The sequence below is a fragment of the Bos indicus x Bos taurus genome, chromosome 1 (genome assembly GCF_003369695.1).
Source record: "Bos indicus x Bos taurus breed Angus x Brahman F1 hybrid chromosome 1, Bos_hybrid_MaternalHap_v2.0, whole genome shotgun sequence".
NCBI classification, from domain to species: Eukaryota; Metazoa; Chordata; class Mammalia; order Artiodactyla; family Bovidae; genus Bos; species Bos indicus x Bos taurus.
The window spans coordinates 66,237,095-66,256,139 of record NC_040076.1 but is presented as its reverse complement, the minus strand read 5'-3'; the positions used below and the strand labels follow the sequence as shown (position 1 = coordinate 66,256,139).

Here is a 19,045-nt window from a genome sequence, read left to right as displayed (position 1 = left end):
CATACGGCAGGAAATATTCCCTAAAAAGTTATATCCACAGAATTTTACAAACGGGGAGAAATTTGCTAGGCGTAAGATATCCCGAGAACTTCTGGAAAATATGGTAACAGGCTCCGTAGACAAAGCGGAGAGTGGCAGGAAACGCTGTTTCACTGAGGAGAATCACCTGGCAGCCTGCCTGGGGGCGGAGGCAGGTATGAAAGGTGGCCGCGGGCGGGGGCCGGGGGCGGAGCAGGAAGCCCCGGCGCTAGGAGCTGGAGGCGGAGCCGCGAGGAGCGCCCCAGGTGGGCAGGAGGCGGCGGTACCTGCCCCGGGCCCAGGGTCGGTCCACCGGCCGCGCTGCGCCGAGTGAGGGCAAAACGGAGGGATTTCTTGGCGAAGTGGTGCGTCGTGGACGGGTCGCTGATGAAGAAAGACACAGTGTCCCCGCAGTCCCTGAGCTGAAAGGGGCCGGAGAGCGCCGGTATGGGCTCCGAGCTGCCCGCACCTTGGCTGCTGCTCTTCACCTGGCTCCCAACAGGTGAGCCATGGGAAAATGGGTCCTAGCCAGGCCCAAGGAGAGAGGAAGCCATTGTTGCCTGGCCTAACAGAGTTGGCCGCAGGCGGGACAGAGGAGGCCTGGGCCGCGCTCTGGTGGCTCTTGGCATGGGCGCCAGGATGTGCGGAGACTGGATCGAGTTTCTGCCTGTGGGAACCTGTTTACTTTTATTAGCTTAGGCCTTTACGAAACAGGTGCAACTAAGAAAGAAACTCAGAGCCTCTGGCCTCCTCCTGCTCCCTAGGCACTTCTTGGTCCCTAAAGCCGGAGTGATAGAGGCAGAAACACTACTCTTTCAATTCCTAATTACTTTTTCCTTTCATCTGATACTTGCCATAGGTTTTAGATACGGTGACAACCATATTGGCTCAGAAATACACTTAGTTCGTTCCTGAGAGGTATATGTATCCTCAGTATATGATGGAAAGTTCTATATGATTCAGAATCTATTACTATTTTATAGGATCACAACAGGAGGTTCTTTGCTAACCATGTTCAGTGTCACTTTTCTGCTTTGTATCCGCTCACTTCCCTAACTTTACCCCATGATCATTGTCTCCCCATCAAGTGTTCATCCATCCACCATTTTCATTTCCTTAACCTCCAGGCCAATCCTCTGTGCTTTGAAAGCATGGTTTTGTGTGTCTCAGTGTATCAGTTGGGGAAATAGCAGGCCATGATCTGCATGAGTGAAATCAGGTGGGAAGAGAGAGCATAGTGAAAGAATGTGTAGGTTCTTTCAGCCCTTTTCAATTGAAATGTAGGTGTGACCTTGCAAACTGGAACCTGAGTTCCCTTGGAAGTTCTGCCCTGTTCTATTTCATTTTACCTTTTTTACTTCCCTCTTTTAGGAATAGCCACCCTCTCACCTCTTAGTTGTCAGTGGGAGGTCAGCTCAGTTTGCTCACAGACCAGTTTGAGTCTTGTATTTCTCTTCGGGAAAAGATGTAATATGAAGGTACAGGAAGAATTCCGTTTCTACAAGTTTGAGAGGACATGAAGATAGCTCAGATGTAATCAGATCTCATTCAGACAAGATTCTATAATTCTTTTTAAGCTTAATGCTGAGAATGAAAGGGAGGGAGAATTGCAAAAGGCTAGAAAACTGTTATCCCTAAGGTCTTTGGCTTACCACATTTTCTGTAGAATGTGGGTCCTATAAATTGTCTGAAGCTGAGGAGGGTGAATGTTGGACACTCATGATACACAAGGAAATGAACTGAACTGTACCGACATGGAAGTGCCCGAAATTCTACTAGAACAGTCACCAGCTTAGACTGTGAAAACAAATTCGTAAAAATCCCACAGTTTTGCACAGACTTCTCTCCTGTGCCTCACATGTTTAGCTCAAACTCCATAGCAGCTAGGGATTTCTGAAGCTCCTTGAGCTATCTTTTTAGGAAAGTTGAAGTCTACTCTCACTCTCGCCCTGAGCATGCCATCCCCAGAATTAGGACTTGTAGCCAGCAGTCATTTAGGAAAAAAGAATAAGGAAAGAAGCCTTACAGACAAAAATCCCATTAGGGTATAAACCTCAATCCTTAAATCACCAGCATATTTTAAAAGCTGTTCTGTTTTTGTGAGGAATATTGAGCACTGAATATTTTTCAAATACAATGACCATAACCAAAGGGTATATTCGTAAAGTAAACAAATTGCTAAATGGACAAAGTCTTCGGAAAGTAGAGCTCCATGTGTTCATGAACCAGCCATGCTGTGTGAGTAGCCAGGATGCTGCTGCTGCCGCGTTGCTTCAGTCGTGTCCGACTCTGTGCGACCCCATAGATGGCAGCCCACCCGGCTCTCCCGTCCCTGGGATTCTCCAGGCAAGAATATTGGAGTGGGTTGCCATTTCCTGCTGGGGTGGTCAAATAATACAGATTGCTGTGTTTGCCTGGTATTCATTAAATGGAAGCCTACCTGCGTTACACATTTTAAAACCAGAGAATGCTAAACACAGAAAAGTCCTAAGTCCAGAAGAAATATAGTTTGCATTGTGACATGTACACACATATATGAGATTTATAAAATAGGAGCAAGAGGTATACACACACACACACACAAAAACAGTCACTATGTTGGATTAAAAGTATTAATTTAATAAATATTGCTTTAGTAACATTTAAATTCGTAGAAAGTAATCCCCAAATTAGCAGCAACTTACTAGAAAAATCCAGTAAGTTGATGTTTTTTTTCAAGATCCACTGCAAACTGAGGTATGAACTTTGGAAAACCCTGCACTAGAATGTATTCATTTTGGTCTATCACCTTTTTGTCTTCTGTTTCTAAAGAAGAGGCAGCCCAGCCCTCTGATTAGCATCCAAGTTTCTGCAGTTGCAAAGTATGGGTGAGTAATGAGATTATGTCAGAAGTGGGTACACTGGCTAGTTGGTGTGGCTTGGGCTTCTGACGAAGCCTCTGAGGTCAGGAAGTCCTGTGAAGTTACCATAGTCTTTATGTTTGGAGCTGTGGCGAGATCAGAGGGTTTGTGTGTGTAATTCTCTGAACTTTTTTTCTTTAAAAAGGAAGAAAGTTTTATCACACAAGTAATATTTGCTTCTTAAAACAGACTATTAAGATAAGGCTAAATTAAGTTCCTGCAGCCCTTTGCATTAATGGCTAATAGCGCTTGTTACCATCATCCAAACTCAAACTTTATTCCTAGAAAGAAAAGTTAGTTTTTTCCCCCAGATTCTAGAAGGTTGTGTGTCATTTGTGCTTTTGTGACTTTTTAAAAAGATCTTAGAAGGGTGTTAACTTATAGATCCATGTAGCTATCAACTTGTGTTACCATTCTTTGGGAAATCAGACAGCTGACTTCTAAAGAACAAGATTCTTAGCATCTAAACCATTAGCTTTCATTTGGTGGTGGTTGTGAAGGTTGGGATCATACTGAAGATCTAATACATCTTGTGAAGTTGCTCAGTGATGTCTGACTCCTTGCAACCCCATGGACTATAGCCTGCCAGCCTCCTCTGTTCGTGGGGTTTTCCAGGCAAGAATACTGGAGTGGGTTGCCATTTCCTTCTCCAGGGGATCTTCCTCAACCAGGGATTGAACCCAGGTTTTCAGCACTGCAGGCAGACTCTTTACCACCCGGGAAGCCCTAATATGCCTTGGTCCCTGATATAGTAAATAGTAAAGTGGAGCTTCTCAGGTGGTGGATAAGGGACTGCGTACTGCTCCTCTCCCTTGCCCCACCCCTCACCTCCTGTGAGGCTCCCTGAAGTACCTCTCAGAATGCGGTGCTCTGGGAACACAAGTAGAAATCACCCCCAGTCCTTGTCTTCCCCTCCCAGCCAATTTTACAGATAAGGAAATCTGTGCAGAGAAGTCAGATGTCTAAGGTTGACACAGTGGAGTTGGTTTGAGGGTTGGGATGAGGATCCTGGCATCCTCACTCTTAGGCCATGCTCTTACATCTATTTCATACCATGGAGCAGGTTTGTTCTGTCTCATTGAATCCTGGTAGAAATGGAAATTGACTACCTCTGGGATGTCTGCATGTATGTGTACTAAGTCACTGTAGTCGTATCCAACTCTGTGACCCTTTGGACTGTAGCCCACCAGGCTCCTCTGTCCATGGGATTCTGTAGGCAAAATTACTGGAGTGGGTTGCCATGTCTTCCTCCAGGCGATCTTGCCAATCCAGGAACTGACCCCATGTCTCTTATGTCTCCTGCGCTGGCAGGTGGTTCTTTATGACTGGCACCACCTGGGAAGCCCCTGGGATGTCTAACCAGATGTTAATTATTAAACATCTTGCCCCAACAGCAATGCAGTGGGATGAGATGGTGGGTAATTACTGTACTGTTTGCCTGGGTTTCTTTCAGCCTAATACTTTATTTCATTATTTGAAGTCCTTAGGGGAGAAAGAAAATTGTGTGTTTTAAGAATTAAAAAGACTGATCATGTCTTTCTCTGGTACTCATTTCTAGATCTTCCAAAATACAAATCTTAGGTGGGTCAAGGAAAGGATTTGACACTTTCTTCATTTCCCAAACCCAGTACCATGTTCTGTTGCTTAATCCCAGCAGCTTAACCATCTCCTTACCTCTAGGCCTGCTACTTCTTTGTCTAGTTCCAACCATTCTCCACACAGATGATAGGTTAACCTACCTGGGTTAATTTTTCCCACCTTCACTGTAGTGGGCTTCCAAGGTGGCACTAGTGGTAAAGAATCCATCTGCCAATGCACGAGACATAGGAGACAAGGGCTCCATCCCTAGTTCAGGAAGATCCCCTGGAGTAGGAAATGACAACCCACTCCAGTATTCTTGCCTGGAAAATTCCTTGGACAGAGGAGCCTGGCGGGCTGCAATCCATAGGGTTGCAAAGAGTCGGACACGACTGAAGCAACGTATAGCATGCATGCACCTTCACTTTAATGCTCTAAGAACCTCTACTAGATCCCCATAGTCTGTATGAGTGGATTAAAGCTCTTTGGAATTCAAGACCCACTCATTCTGGCCTCACTAACTTGGGCAGCTATGTCTCCACTGCTATGAGCATCCTCTTGTACCCTTCCCACCCCCAACATACTCTCTTCTTCCTTGCTTTTTGTCTGGCCATATTACAAATGGTTAACTTTAACCATTTATTTTCTGTACTTTCAGAGCACTTAAAATTTGTTCCAGGCAGTTTACCCTTTCTTGTACGAATTTGTTTATTTGCCAGATGTTTAATGTATACCATGTACCAGACATGCTCTCAAACAAAAGTAGACATGGCCTTGGACTCTATGGTGTTTATGGTCTGAAGGACAAACAAAGAAATGTGGAAATACAGCTATGACAGGGACCATGAGAAAGAGATACAAGGTACAACAAGAAGTTGTAATAGACGGATTTTGCTCATTTGGGAGGCCGTCTCTGGAGAAATGACACTTGAGTTGACAGCTGAGGTGTAATCATCCCAGACAAATTAATAGCATGTGCAAGGCTGCTGAATAGGAGCTCAGTGAGAATGAGGGATGGCAAGAATGTCTCCATGACTGAGAGGAGGAAGCCTTTCCATGTGGTGGGAAGGAGGCAGGGGTGGGTAGGACCAGATCGCGTAGTCTCATGGATCATGGTAGGAGGCTGTGTATTTATCCTGAGAACAGTGCACAGCTTTTGGAGATATTTAAAGAGAAAGAGTTGGGAGGTGGACAGCAGTGTGCTATCCACATGGAAGAAAACCAGAGTGTGTGCAGGTACCAGTTAACTGAAGCAGTATCCAGGCTGGAAGTGATGGAGCTTGTGCTGGGGTGATGGTGAAAATGGAGAGAGAGGGATCCCAGAAATAGTAGGGAGATAAATAAAAGCAGTTTGATAATAGATTTTGTAGGGAGTGTGAGGGAGAAAGAGATGTCAAGGACAAGACCTAGTTTTCAGTCTTGCACATTGACTGAGATGGGAAATAGGGAAGAACCCAAGTTTGAATAGGAGGAGGAGGATTTAGATTTGGGGCCCAATTTAGATTCTGAAACAGCCAAGAAGAGCTATGAGGAGGATTTGAGCCTGGGTGTCTGTCTTGGCTCTTATTGTAGAGTAGCAGGACTTGTTATACAAAGCTCTACCAGTTTCTGAGCAATCCTGTAAAGCTCAGCCATGACCAGATGTACCTTGTTTATGCATTTACTTGTTTATTATTGACTTGCCCACCAAAAGTATAAGTTCCAAGAGTTCAGGGACCTTGTCTCTCATCAGCTACTTTACCCCCATCATCTGAAACAGTGCTTGTCTCATAGTAGGTATTCAATAAGTGAGTGAGTGAGTGAGTGACCTCTGGAGGCCCAGGGCACACAGAAATTTGTCATTCTGGTGAGACTTAAATTTGCATGTGCGCTGAGATTAGCATGTGGGTACACGGTTGAGTCACTGGCCTGAGCGAATGACTTTGGGAAACCCCGCGCATCTGCCTCTCAGGGCTTGTTGTCCTCTACTCATAATAACTAAAGGATACCAAATTCAAACCACCTGAGAAGCTATTTTTTTCACTTAGTAGGTTATCAGAATTTTTTTTAAGATTGATATTCTCCCCTGTTGGAAAGATTGTGGTGATACATGGGAGTGTCACACACTGCTCATGGGACTATAAATTTCTTTACTGAATTATTTATTAAAAGCCTCATCCCCTTTGACCTAGCAATCTCACTTTGAGAAATACATCCTACTGGAATAAAAAAGGACTTTTGTAAAGAGATACCTAATATAACATAAAGGTATTCACTTCAATAATTTATTTCGGCATTGTTTGTGATAATGCAAATTTAGAAGTACCTAAATGCCCATCATTAGCAAAAGGGGTAAATTATGGTTCATCCATGTAGTGACTTATCACGCAGTCACTAAAAAAATTATATCTATTTATACTGATAAAGAATATAATGATATTTCATTAGTTTGAAGAAAAAACAAAATTGTGAGTCAATGCACATGATTAATTAAAAAAAAACAGTGTAGGAAAAGATGTGGAGGATAGACACAAAATTATGGTGCTTCTGGAGACTAGAGTTCATGGTGAGTAAGGAGGAACTTTTTACTTTATACCCTTCTCTATTGTTTAAGTTTCTTATTATTTATCTTATGAAGAAAAAAAGGGATTTCTCTACAAAATGATTGAAGTAAATTTGTAAATGTCCCTTAAGGGGTTAAACCTCTGCCATTAGGAAACTTACCTAGAAGGCAAGTGGTACAGTGGAAATTGTAGGATTTGGGATTTTAGAGGTATAAGCGTAAATTTAGTCTTGCTATTTATTAGCTGTGTGGCTTCAGCCCAGTTATTTAATCTACCTGAGGATTTTCCTCATCTATGATATTGAGATGAAAATAAGGCTGATCTCATAGGGATTTGCCAAGGTTAAAGGACATACTGTATAATAAACCCTCAATACCATGCTGACCAACATCGAAATGCTCAGTAGTTACATTTTCCTCCCCAGGGCAGCCATAGGCTTCTGCCACTCCAAGCCTAACACTGTTAAGTGCACCCAGATCTTTGTTAACCGTGTAACTCATAGACGTACTTCCTTCTGCATCCCAACCAGTTTCTTCTCCCCTTTTCTCCTGTCCTAGCTCTCCCTGTCCCTTAACTCTTGTCCGTGCATTGCCAGGCCCTCTTCCTCTGGATTCTTTTCCTGTTTGCACTGTTATCTAAGGAAATATGACAAGTACCGATGGTAAATATACTTGGGGAGATAGCTTGCCCTGACATAAACTCTGATAGGATTAAATCTGTGTACTTTTGTTAACCTGCTGACTGGAGCAGAGGTGCCTGGGTGCCTGAAAAACAGGAATCAAGACCTTCCATCGAGGCAGCAGTAGGCTACTGCCTCTTGCTGGGAAACACTTTGCTCTCCGCCCTGCCTGCCACTCCCTTCCAAGCAAGACCCTTCGTGTGAAAAGGAGGGGAAATGACAACCAGTCCCCTGAAAATGATTTTTAGTTAAAAAAAAAATTTTACCTAGATCCCTATGCTGTATAGATAATAATTTCTAGAAACTTATTAAACATCTTTCCCACTCTACTACATGGGGAAAACAGGCTGAATAAATAAATGTGCAAAGATATGCATCTATTTGGGAACACATGGCATTGAATTGTAAAGATACTCTTCTTTCTTTGGTATATTCTCCTTCCACCTAACGCAGAATGATAGTCCCCGCTCTGCGCATCAGCGTAGTCTTGGAAAGTACCTCATGGCGGGAAACTGAGAATCCCCTTCCCCTTCTCTCCTTCCCATGGGCTCCATTATCTCATCTGAAGTCACCTTTCCACCCTTACATGACAGATCCCTCTTCCTCTTTCACAGAGGAGACCAACTGAATGGGTTTGCCAGGTAAGACACAGCTTTAAAAGCTTTTAGTGCAGTAACTCATTTTGCAAAAAGAAGGCAGTAATGACTGCTTACATTTGTATTATTTTAATTCTTTCAAAAATGCTTTTACATGCTATTCTCAGTTGATCTCAACCTCTTAAAATGGACAAGATAAAAAATGATACAAATAATAGCTGACATTTATCAAGTGTCTATTATGTGCCAGGCTTTTTGCTAAATGCTGGACATATTTATCTCCTTTAGTCCTCACTATTACTTATTCAAACACATATTATCATCATCCTAATTTTGCATGTAGACAAACAACCTTAGTTTGGAAATAACTTATCAGGTCTTTTAGCTAGTGGGGGAGTGGAGGCAAAATTTGAACCCAGAAAACACAGTTTCCAGAATTTAAGGAGAAAAGTATAAAGACAACTAGGAAATTAGATGGTGATAAACTGGGGAGAAGGAGATGCCACATGATGAAGAGAATGAGAACAGAAAGAAAATCTAAGAATTTGATAAGTCAATAGAACTAAGTTTAAAAGATCAAAGATGCAACCAGGACATGTATAAACAGAACACTTATCTTTTTAAATCTCTTCATATTTTCAGCCCAGATTCTGCTGCCCTTAGTCTTTTCTTGAAAACTTTACCTGCTTGATAGTGTGCATGCCCAATGTGGTTAATTTTACAGAGAAATTAGAGGCTAAAGGAGAAGATGGGAAGTTTCTGACTTTGAAATGGGCTGTCTTGCTACTTCCCTCCCCTTCCTCCCAATCTGGAAATTCCTCCTGCTTTTTGAGAGTCCAGTTCCTGACTTCTGCTTGGAAGGTCAGGCTTGCTTGCTTGGGAAAGATTGAGTTTTGGTGTGAGCAAGACTCCAGTTCAAAATACTGAGACTGAGAGGGCTTGGCTTATTATAGTCTCTGAACTTCTGCCCACAGCTATGGCCAGGACTGACCCCACCCTAGGGGTCTTTGTGAGGACTGGAGACAGTGTATGTTTATCACCTGGCACACAGTAGATGCTGAGATCCAGAGCAGCAGCTGAGAAGAAGGGAGAAAGGTTTGCTGGTCGGTCAGTACCTTTGTCCTGAGAGACGCCCTCGCTCTCCACATGGGACTGGGCAGAGGGTGAAGGTCTGGGAACTGTGCAGGGTGCTGTGGGGCTAACAGACCCCTGGAGGGAGTGTGAGTGAGTGCAATATGGTCAAATACATGGCAACCTGTCATAATTCAAGGCTTGAAATTCACTTAAGGGATGAAATTAAAGAAAGGATAAAAGAGCAGCAAAGCCAGTTCTGATGGTAAAGGTGAGTCATGTCACCCCACGTGTGGTTTGTCCATAATAAGGGCATTCATGGAAGAGAAGCTGAGTGAACATTTGGTAATGAAGGTGATCACCCTTGTCCCCATTCTTCTGCCTCAGGGTGTCAGATTCAGCCATCTTCAAAGTTACCCCAGAGTAATTTCTGGCTCCAACCAAATACTTATCTCTGACTCCTGGCACACCCGTACTATCCACCCCACCCCCCGCCCCCCACGTATATTCTACCTCTATACAAATAACGTTGACTGGAGTCCTTTGAACAAACTGTCGTTTGTATCAGATTACCATTCGACAAAATCAAGGACACATAGTTTACTAATGACGGTATTAGAGTAACTGCTGCCTGTACTATATTAAGTATTGCATGTGTAGCTTGGCCCCATGCTCTGATTATGTGCAAGCTATTGAATACCAAACATCTTCCTCTATTTAAAAAATAGCTTGATTCTGCTCAGGGCAGAGTCTTGGTTCCAACCACTTTAGAAAATGAACGACCACAGACAAGCCACTTGCCTTGTCCAGTCTCAGGTTTGCTGTGTATGCAGTGGCACAGCTTGTTTCTCCCTGGGGCTCATAAAGATAGTGAGTAGAAGGAAATATATGAAAGTTCTTTGTGAGTCTAGGATTTTGCTTAGATTGCCAGTCAGTTTTTTTCTCTCTATTTCAATCAATGCAAGTTACTGATCAAAATAAGCTAATGTTGACAATGCCATCCTATTTGTTGTCAGATCTTACTGCAGCTGCTTCTTCTGTTCAGTTAAAGCTGTGTTGGGTAAAAGCTCCAAGGTTTAATCCAGGTCAGTTCTGGGAAAAAAGAGGTGGTGAAGGTGGAGAAGCAAAAGTAAAAAAATCAGATTATGAAATAATCCATGTTAAGTTTCAGATACTAGTCATTAGCTCTTGATTCTTATTGGACTGACTGCAGGAATCCTACAGCTAATACAGACAGCAGCTCTCCCCACCCTCCCCACCCCCCCACCACAAGCTCCTCAAGGCTTATTTTCAAAATGATGCTCTTTTCCCATTCACAGCTAAATAAGAAAGTCATCCATCTTCCTAAAAACACCACTTTCACCTTATTATTCCTTTTCAGAAAAACCTTCAGTGATTATCCATTAACTAGAAACAGATTCTGGAGTGCAATTTACACACCACCCCATTTGCCTACTCCCACTCCCCACCATCATCTCACTTATTTATCATCTAATTTATCACCGTAAAGCCAGAGGCCCCAGCTGGACTGGTTCCTTCAGATTCCCCAAGGAACGGCCTCTTCATGATAAGTGCCTTTGCTCACTCCTTTCTTCTATCGTGACTCAATGAGTCTCTCTGCCCTCTTCCTGTTTTTCACATATCATCTTAATCCTACCTTGTTTTTAGAATCTATCGTAACTCTCTCTTCCTTCTGTGATGGTTCCCCACCCACAGGTCTCCCCCGACACTTCTGCAGACCCTCTCTAGCATGGCTATCACTGGCACATCCTCATTACAGCTCAGCCCTGAAGAGGGCTCAGGTCATTTCTGGGGACCAGGGTCTATCCCAAGCAGCACAGCATCTTGCTGTCTCTCTGTGGACATGAGAAAAGTGGATGCTGATCCCATCATAAACCATGGTGTTCTGTATTAGGAGGGTTGTGTCTAGGTGAGGCAGGACCCAGCACCATGCTCATGGCTCTGGCCATTGAGCCAGGCCCATCCAGCGGCTCTGAAAGGTGGGGGGGTGACTGTTTTGTTTGTGGGAGTAACTCAGTCAAAATGAACACAGCTCCACTTGAGAACTCTATTGGAGAGACTTCTAACTTGAACCCCTTTCTCCATGGCCCTCAGAATAAGGGAGAAAGGAAAAAGACTCATACACTGTCACCACCATGGCAGCATATATGCCAGCACCTTGCCAGTTACCATGGCAGGTGCCAGAAGTGTGGATTATTTCACTGCATTCTTGCAAGGACCTGATGAGGTTAGTACTTATACAATCTCTCTTCATAGCTGAGGAAACACAGGCTCAGAGAGAGTAAATAACTTCTCCAGTGTCCAAGTGAGTAGTACAGTTTGATTTGAACCCAACTGTATCTGAGTCCAAAGCCTGGGTTTAATTTAGCTAGTCTATACCAGTGGTCCTCAAAGTACGGTGCCCAGAGAAGTAGTATCAGAATCTCCTGGAAATTTATTAGATGTAAGTTCTTGGGTCCCACCCAAGTCCTACTGAATTAGAAACTCCCGCTGACAGTGATCTGGGCTGTCACAAGTCCTCCTGGTGATGTATGCTCAAGTTTGGGTACTATTTCTCCACATGAAACCTGCTGTAAGAAGGCCCCTATAACTGGGCCTAGAATCCATATTGACACAGGAACATCTGAAGATGCTGGTAATGTGTGGACCTCTGACCATGTCAAAGTCCCACCTGACATTTCTGTGCCACCTGGTTCCTCATCAACACAGACTTGGAGCTTTAAGTATATCTGTAGATTTGGAAGGTAAGGGGAGAAAGTTTTTAAAAGTAAAAGAAAAATTGTTAGTTCCTTCAAATCTTTTGTGAAAAAAAATTGTCAGTCTGATCATTTTTTTTTTAATTTGTTTTGTGCTTATGTTGGAGCAGTTGTACTGCCAATTTTCACTGTCATTCATTCCATCATGTATTCAACATGAATGAACGTACATTTGTTGGGTGCTAAGGGCTTCCTGGTGGCTCAGAAGGTAAAGATTCTGCCTGCAATGTGGGAGACCTGGGTTTGATCCCTGGGTTGGAAAGATCCCCTGGAGATGGGCACCCACTCCAGTATTCTGGCCTGGAGAATTCCATGGACAGAGGAGCCTGGCAGGCTACAGTCCATGGGGTTGCAAAGAGCTGGACATGACTGAGTGACTTCACTTTTTAAGGAGGTGACAGGTGCCAGTATGAGGCTCTTGTGTTTGAACAGTGAGCCAGAAGCAAGCCCAGTAGGCCTCCAAGCCTACAGTAGCCAGGCCATCCCCAAGAAGTGTGAAAAGTGCTGCCAGAGGTAGGGCAGGGCACTTTGGGAAAACAGAGGAAGCCCCCTCTTCCACACTTGCAGTCAGAGGAGGCAAGGGTGCAGCTGAAAACCTAAGAAATAAATCTTGCTTAGCCTGGTGAAGGGAGTGGAGTAGCAACTGGTGATGTGGAAGAGTGCTCCACAAGAGATGTACACCTGGGATGACCTGCGGAAGACATTGATCCTAGCACGAGAAGGACGGAGGCAAGTCTAGAGTGTCCAAAGCCCTCTGTCAGAGTGGGGCATGAAGGGAGATGAGGCCCCAGAGAAAGGCTGAAAGCAGACCTGACTGGTCTCCTAGGCCAGGGTACAGAGGTTGAACTTTATCCTTAGGGAAATGGGAAAACATTTTAAGAAGAGAAGTGACATGAAAAAATATCTACACTAGCAAAGTCATTCTTTTATGGCCTTCTTTTAATATCGTTTCTTTATCATTGTTGGATGTGTCATCACTCCATATGGACTGTAGCCAACTTAGGAGTCATGATTCTTCCTCTTTTTTCCCTCCATCTCCTCCAGGGTGTCTGTAATATCCACCACAACCCCGCCCAGGCTGAGTAAGACAATTGCCTGTGAGCTGCTCCCAACCAGCCAGGCAGTGTGTTTGCTTATGGACATTGCTTTTCTTGCCCCATGAATAGAAGGAAGTCACCCCTTAGAGTCCTTCAGCATTGTCTTCTGCTCTTGGCTGCAGGCTGCATGTCCTTGCTGGTGACGGTCCAGCACACGGAGCGCTATGTCACCCTGTTTGCCTCCGTCATCCTCAAATGTGACTACACCACCTCTGCCCAGCTCCAGGATGTGGTGGTGACGTGGCGCTTCAAGTCCTTCTGCAAGGACCCCATCTTTGACTACTATTCTGCATGTGAGTGCCCTCCTCCCCACTCTTGCCCCCCACTCTCCCAAGGCCCCTCTGTGAAGTACTGCCATTAGGGTTAGGAATTATTTAGGATCACAAATCCTTATAGTGAGAAGAAGCCAGAAAGATTGCTTATTGCAGTTCCCTCATTTTATAGATAGACAAGCTGAGGCCAAGTAGATGACATAACTTATTCAGGGTCACATACCATTAATTTATTTTAAAATTTCTGTTTCACTTTGTTCAAAAAGGAATGAAGGCAGCTTAGACATTAAGTAAAAAGGCAGAGCAAGTCCTGCATCCTAGTTAATGCCTGGTGCACTCGTATCCCCCACCCCACCCACTAGCCACAGGATGAATGAGGAACGGTCATTTGTGAGCCTCCAGCCCACTGCCACATCCCTGTCTAGGGCCAGCCTTCCGGTAGACAGTCATGCCTCAGTGACTGGGAGCGCACTGGCCACAGGTAGCCTGCTCATTGTGGGCATCTCTGAATGCTGCGTGGCTCTCCCCTACACTTAGCCAAGTCCTCCCTCTCGGTGACAACTGCCCCACTCATGTCATTCTTGCTGTCTTGAACCTAAGTCCTTCTCTCACTGCCCACCTCTGCCTCTCTCAAGAAACAGAAGAGCCCAGACTCCCACCACCGACCTGGGACAATTGACCTTTAGAAATTTGGAGAATAGAAGTAGACCCTGTTCACCCTGAGCTTCCCAAGATGAGGCAAAGCAGGGGGAGGCATCAGCTTTACCATTTTTAGCCCCGACTAGTATCTTACAATATGAGCTCCAAAACCTAACTTACTGAGCCACCCACAGAGCCTCACCTTGTTCCCAAAACACCCCCTTTCTAAACTGAGGCATTGTTTCCTGGGGGCTACTCTTAAAATGCATGCATTAAGTGGGAAAGTAGGAGGGACCAGGTAGAAGACATTTATCATCAGCAGATTTAACAGCTCTCAAAACGTATATTGAGAGGGCAGGTTAGAGGAACCATTTGGGAGCAGATTCTGGAGTCACTTTGGAAATGAGGCAGGGGACATTTGGATGGAGGTGGTGATTCAGTTCAGGATTTGGAAATTTTGGCCCAGTAGAGGGGTCTGGAGTCTTGCTGCTCAAAGTGTGAGCAATGGTTTCACCTGGGAGCTCATTAGAAACGTAGACTCTCAGATCCCCATCTTTGAGAAGATGCCTAAGAGATGCAGAGACTCAGGAAACACTGAGAACCTTCACTGCTCCAGGGACCACTAAGGTCACCTTTCTTGATGGGAATTCCTTACTGCTGTGTGACTTGCCCATGTCCTCTTTCTCCAGCATACCAAGCAGCTTTATCCCTGGGCCAGGACCCGTCCAATGACTGCAATGACAGCCAGCGGGAAGTTCGCATCGTGGCCCAGCGGCGGGGGCAGAGTGAACCTGTGCTGGGGGTGGATTACCGGCAGCGCAAGATCACCATCCAGAATCGTGAGTTTGGAGGCAGCTGGGGACTGGGGGTGGAGAGCTGTGTAGATACCAGGCCTAGCAGGCTGAGTCATTGTGGGGATTTCCCTTTTCTTCTGTTGCTTGATGGTCTACTTGGTCACTTTCATTTTTTGAGGAAAGTGCCAAATGCACAGAATGTGCCACCCCCTCTGAAGTCAGTACCCTGGAAGTTGGGCTCAGACAAGAGGACGGCCTACAGCTTTGGCTAAAGGTCTGGGACTGGGTGTTTTCCTTCACCTTCCTGAGATTCATGGCTAACATGTGGCTCAGGCTCCCTTGATTTCTTCCAGAAAGTGCTCTCAAGGCCTGCTCAAACCCCAGATGCCTGAGTTCCCCTCTGGCTACCCCTGTTTCCCAAATCTATGGAGTGGGGGTTTCTAAGTAGATGGCCACTTATGGACCCTTGCCCTTCACTGGTAGAGGAAAGAGCACTGGGTGTAGAATCAAAAGACGGGGTGGTGATCCCATGCTTCCACCCCCTTGCTTAGTGACCGATTCTTTTCTCTGGCCTCTGTTATCAAATCTGAAAGATGGGCATAATGGTCTTTGTCTCCCCACACTGAAGTAAACATCAAATACGACATCTGAGAGCTACATCTGAAGCATATGTGTTCTTTGTGGGAGTACAAGGAGTAGACTCAGGTGTCAGACTCAGGTGTAGGTCCCTGTTCTGTACTCACAGGGGTTGTGAACTTGGGCAAGTCCCTTTCATTTTTTAAGCCTCAATTTCTGTAAGGTGGGACTTGCCATAGTACTTGTCTCATGGAGAGTTGTCAGGATTAAGTGAGATGATGTGTATAAAGCACTTAGAAAACCACATGTGTGCGGTGAACTTTCATTATGACCATTTAGCACACCTGTGAATGAAGGGTCAGCGCCCCACATTACTGGGGGGAATGGATTCCATGTCCAGTGGATTATTGGCACAGAATTCAGAGCCTATTTAAATGAGCTTTATCTATAGTGTTAAATCAGAGAAGGCAATGGCACCCCACTCCAGTACTCTTGCCTGGAAAATCCCAAGGAAGGAGGAGCCTCGTGGGCTGCAGTCCATGGGGTCAATACGAGTCTGACACGACTGAGCGACTTCACTTTCACTTTTCACTTTCATGCATTGCAGAAGGAAATGGCAACCCACTCCAGTGTTCTTGCCTGGAGAATCCCAGGGATGGCGGAGCCTCATGGGCTGCCATCTATGGGGTCGCACAGAGTCGGACATGACTGAAGCGACTTAGCAGCAGTTCAGTTCAGTTCACTTCAGTCGCTCAGTCGTGTCTGACTCTTTGTGACCCCATGAATCACGGCACGCCAGGCCTCCCTGTCCATCACCAACTCCAGGAGTTCACTCAGACTCACGACCATCGAGTCAGTGATGCCATCCAGCCATCTCATCCTCTGTCGTCCCCTTCTCCTCCTGCCCCCAATCCCTTCCAGCATCAGAGTCTTTCCCAATGAATCAACTCTGCATGAGGTGGCCAAAGTACTGGAGTTTCAGCTTTAGCATTACTTCCTCCAAAGAAATCCCAGGGCTGATCTTCAGAATGGCCTGGTTGGATCTCCTTGCAGTCCAAGGGACTCTCAAGAGTCTTCTCCAACACCACAGTTCAAAAGCATCAATTCTTTGGCGCTCAACCTTCTTCACAGTCCAACTCTCACATCCATACATGACCACAGGAAAAACCATAGCCTTGGCTAGATGGACCTTTGTTGGCAAAGTAATGTCTCTGCTTTTGAATATGCTATCTAGGTTGGTCATAACTTTCCTTCCGAAGAGTAAGCGTCTTTTAATTTCATGGCTGCAGTCACCATCTGCGGTGATTTTGGAGCCCCAAAAAGTAAAGTCTGACACTGTTTCCACTGTTCCCCCATCTATTTCCCATGAAGTGATGGGACCGGATGCCATGATCTTCGTTTTCTGAATATTGAGCTTTAAGCCAACTTTTTCACTCTCCACTTTCATCTTCATCAAGAGGCTTTTGAGTTCCTCTTCACTTTCTGCCATAAGGGTGGTGTCATCTGCATATCTGGGGTTATTGATATTTCTCCCGGCAATCTTGATTCCAGCTTGTGTTTCTTCCAGTCCAGCGTTTCTCATGATGTACTCTGCATAGAAGTTAAATAAGCATGGTGACAATATACAGCCTTGATGTACTCCTTTTCCTATTTGGAACCAGTCTGTTGTTCCATGTCCAGTTCTAACTGTTGCTTCCTGACCTGCATACAAATTTCTCAAGAGGCAGATCAGGTAGTCTGGTGTTCTCATCTCTTTCAGAATTTTCCACTGTTTATTGTGATCCACACAGTCAAAGGCTTTGGCATAGTCAATAAAGCAGAAAGAGATGTTTTTTGGAACTCTCTTGCTTTTTCCATGATCCAGTGGATGTTGGCAATTTGATCTCTGGTTCCTCTGCCTTTTCTAAAACCAGCTTGAACATCAGGAAGTTCACGGTTCACATATTGCTGAAGCCTGGCTTGGAGAATTTTGAGCATTACTTTACTAGCGTGTGAGATGACTGCAATTGTGCGGTAGTTTGAGCATTCTTTGGCATTGCCTTTCTTTGGGATTGGAACGAAAACTGACCTTTTCCAGTCCTATGGCCACTGCTGAGTTTTCCAAATGTGCTGGCATATTGAGTGCAGCACTTTCACAGCATCATCTTTCATGATTTGAAATAACTCAACTGGAATTCCATCACCTCCACTAGCTTTATTTGTAGTGATGCTTTCTAAGGCCCACTTGACTTCACATTCCAGGATGTCTGGCTCTAGATGAGTGATCACACCATCGTGATTATCTGGGTGGTGAAGATCTTTTTTGTACAGTTCTTCTGTGTATTCTTGCCACCTCTTCTTAATATCTTCTGCTTCTGTTAGGTCCATACCATTTGTGTCCTTTATCGAGCCCATCTTTGCATGAAATGTTCCCTTGGTATCTCTAATTTTCTTGAAGAGATCTCTAGTCTTTCCCATTCTGTTGTTTTCCTCTATTTCTTTGCATTGATCACTGAGGAAAGCTTTCTTATCTCTTCTTGCTATTCTTTGGAACTCTGCATTCAGATGCTTATATCTTTCCTTTTCTCCTTCATTTTTTGCTTCTCTTCTTTTCACAGCTATTTGTAAGGCCTCCCCAGACAGCGCTTTTGCTTTTTTTGCATTTCTTTTCTATGGGGATGGTCTTGATCCCTGTCTCCTGTACAATGTCACAAACCTCATTCCATAGTTCATCAGGCACTCTATCTATCAGATCTAGGCCCTTAAATCTATTTCTCACTTCCACTGTATAATCATAAGGGATTTGATTTAGATCATACCTGAATGGTCTAGTGATTTTCCCTACTTTCTTCAATTTCAGTCTGAATTTGGCAATAAGGAGTTCATGGTCTGAGCCACAGTCAGCTCCTGGTCTTGTTTTTGCTGACTGTATAGAGCTTCTCCATCTTTGGCTGCAAAGAATATAATCAATCTGATTTCGGTGTTGACCATCTGGTGATGTCCATGTGTAGAGTCTTGTCTTGTGTTGTTGGAAGAGGGTGTTTGCTATGACCAGTGCATTTTCTTGGCAAAACTCTATTAGTCTTTGCCCGGCTTCATTCCATATTCCAAGCAGCAGCATGGTGTTAAATAAATATTGACTGGTTAAAAGTGGGGGGAAAAAGTGGGAGAATACACCTAGCAGGCTACTCAGGGTACCCATAGCAACAATCTGAAGAAATCAGTGAATATTCGATGACTGTTTTAGAGATAGATCAACCTAGTTTAAAAACTGCTTCCAACTTTGTGTATAATACTTTGGCTGCAGTATGTAAGTCTGATCTGTTTATATTCAACCTCTGACCTTCCCAAGTCAGCCCTTGAGCATTCAGCCTTATGGAACATCTGTCCTTTTCCAGTTTTTAGGTGCATCCTCAGAGGTTCAGGGTGACTACTCTATCCAGAGCCCAGAAACTTAACTCTGATCTGACCCCAAAGTTTAAATTTTCCTTTACAGATTTTGAAGGACGAAAGTCCCCACAGGTGA

At 44.6% G+C, this 19,045-nt stretch overlaps 1 protein-coding gene across 4 annotated transcripts in view; it reads left to right on the top strand.

The window, feature by feature from the left end:
* Nucleotides 1–250: 250 nt before the first annotated feature.
* The window catches only part of ILDR1 (immunoglobulin like domain containing receptor 1), a 37,971-nt gene continuing 19,176 nt past the window's right edge, over nucleotides 251–19,045 (top strand). For 3 of the 4 annotated variants that reach the window (XM_027533523.1, XM_027533435.1, XM_027533264.1), the window contains exons 1-3: nucleotides 252–520; nucleotides 13,382–13,552; nucleotides 14,860–15,009. In XM_027533523.1, coding sequence (XP_027389324.1) covers nucleotides 466–520; nucleotides 13,382–13,552; nucleotides 14,860–15,009 — 376 coding nt within the window. In that variant the 5' untranslated portion in view covers nucleotides 252–465. Of the gene's footprint in view, nucleotides 521–13,381; nucleotides 13,553–14,859; nucleotides 15,010–19,045 lie in introns of all 4 variants that reach the window. The other variant, XM_027533351.1, reaches the window with a different exon arrangement.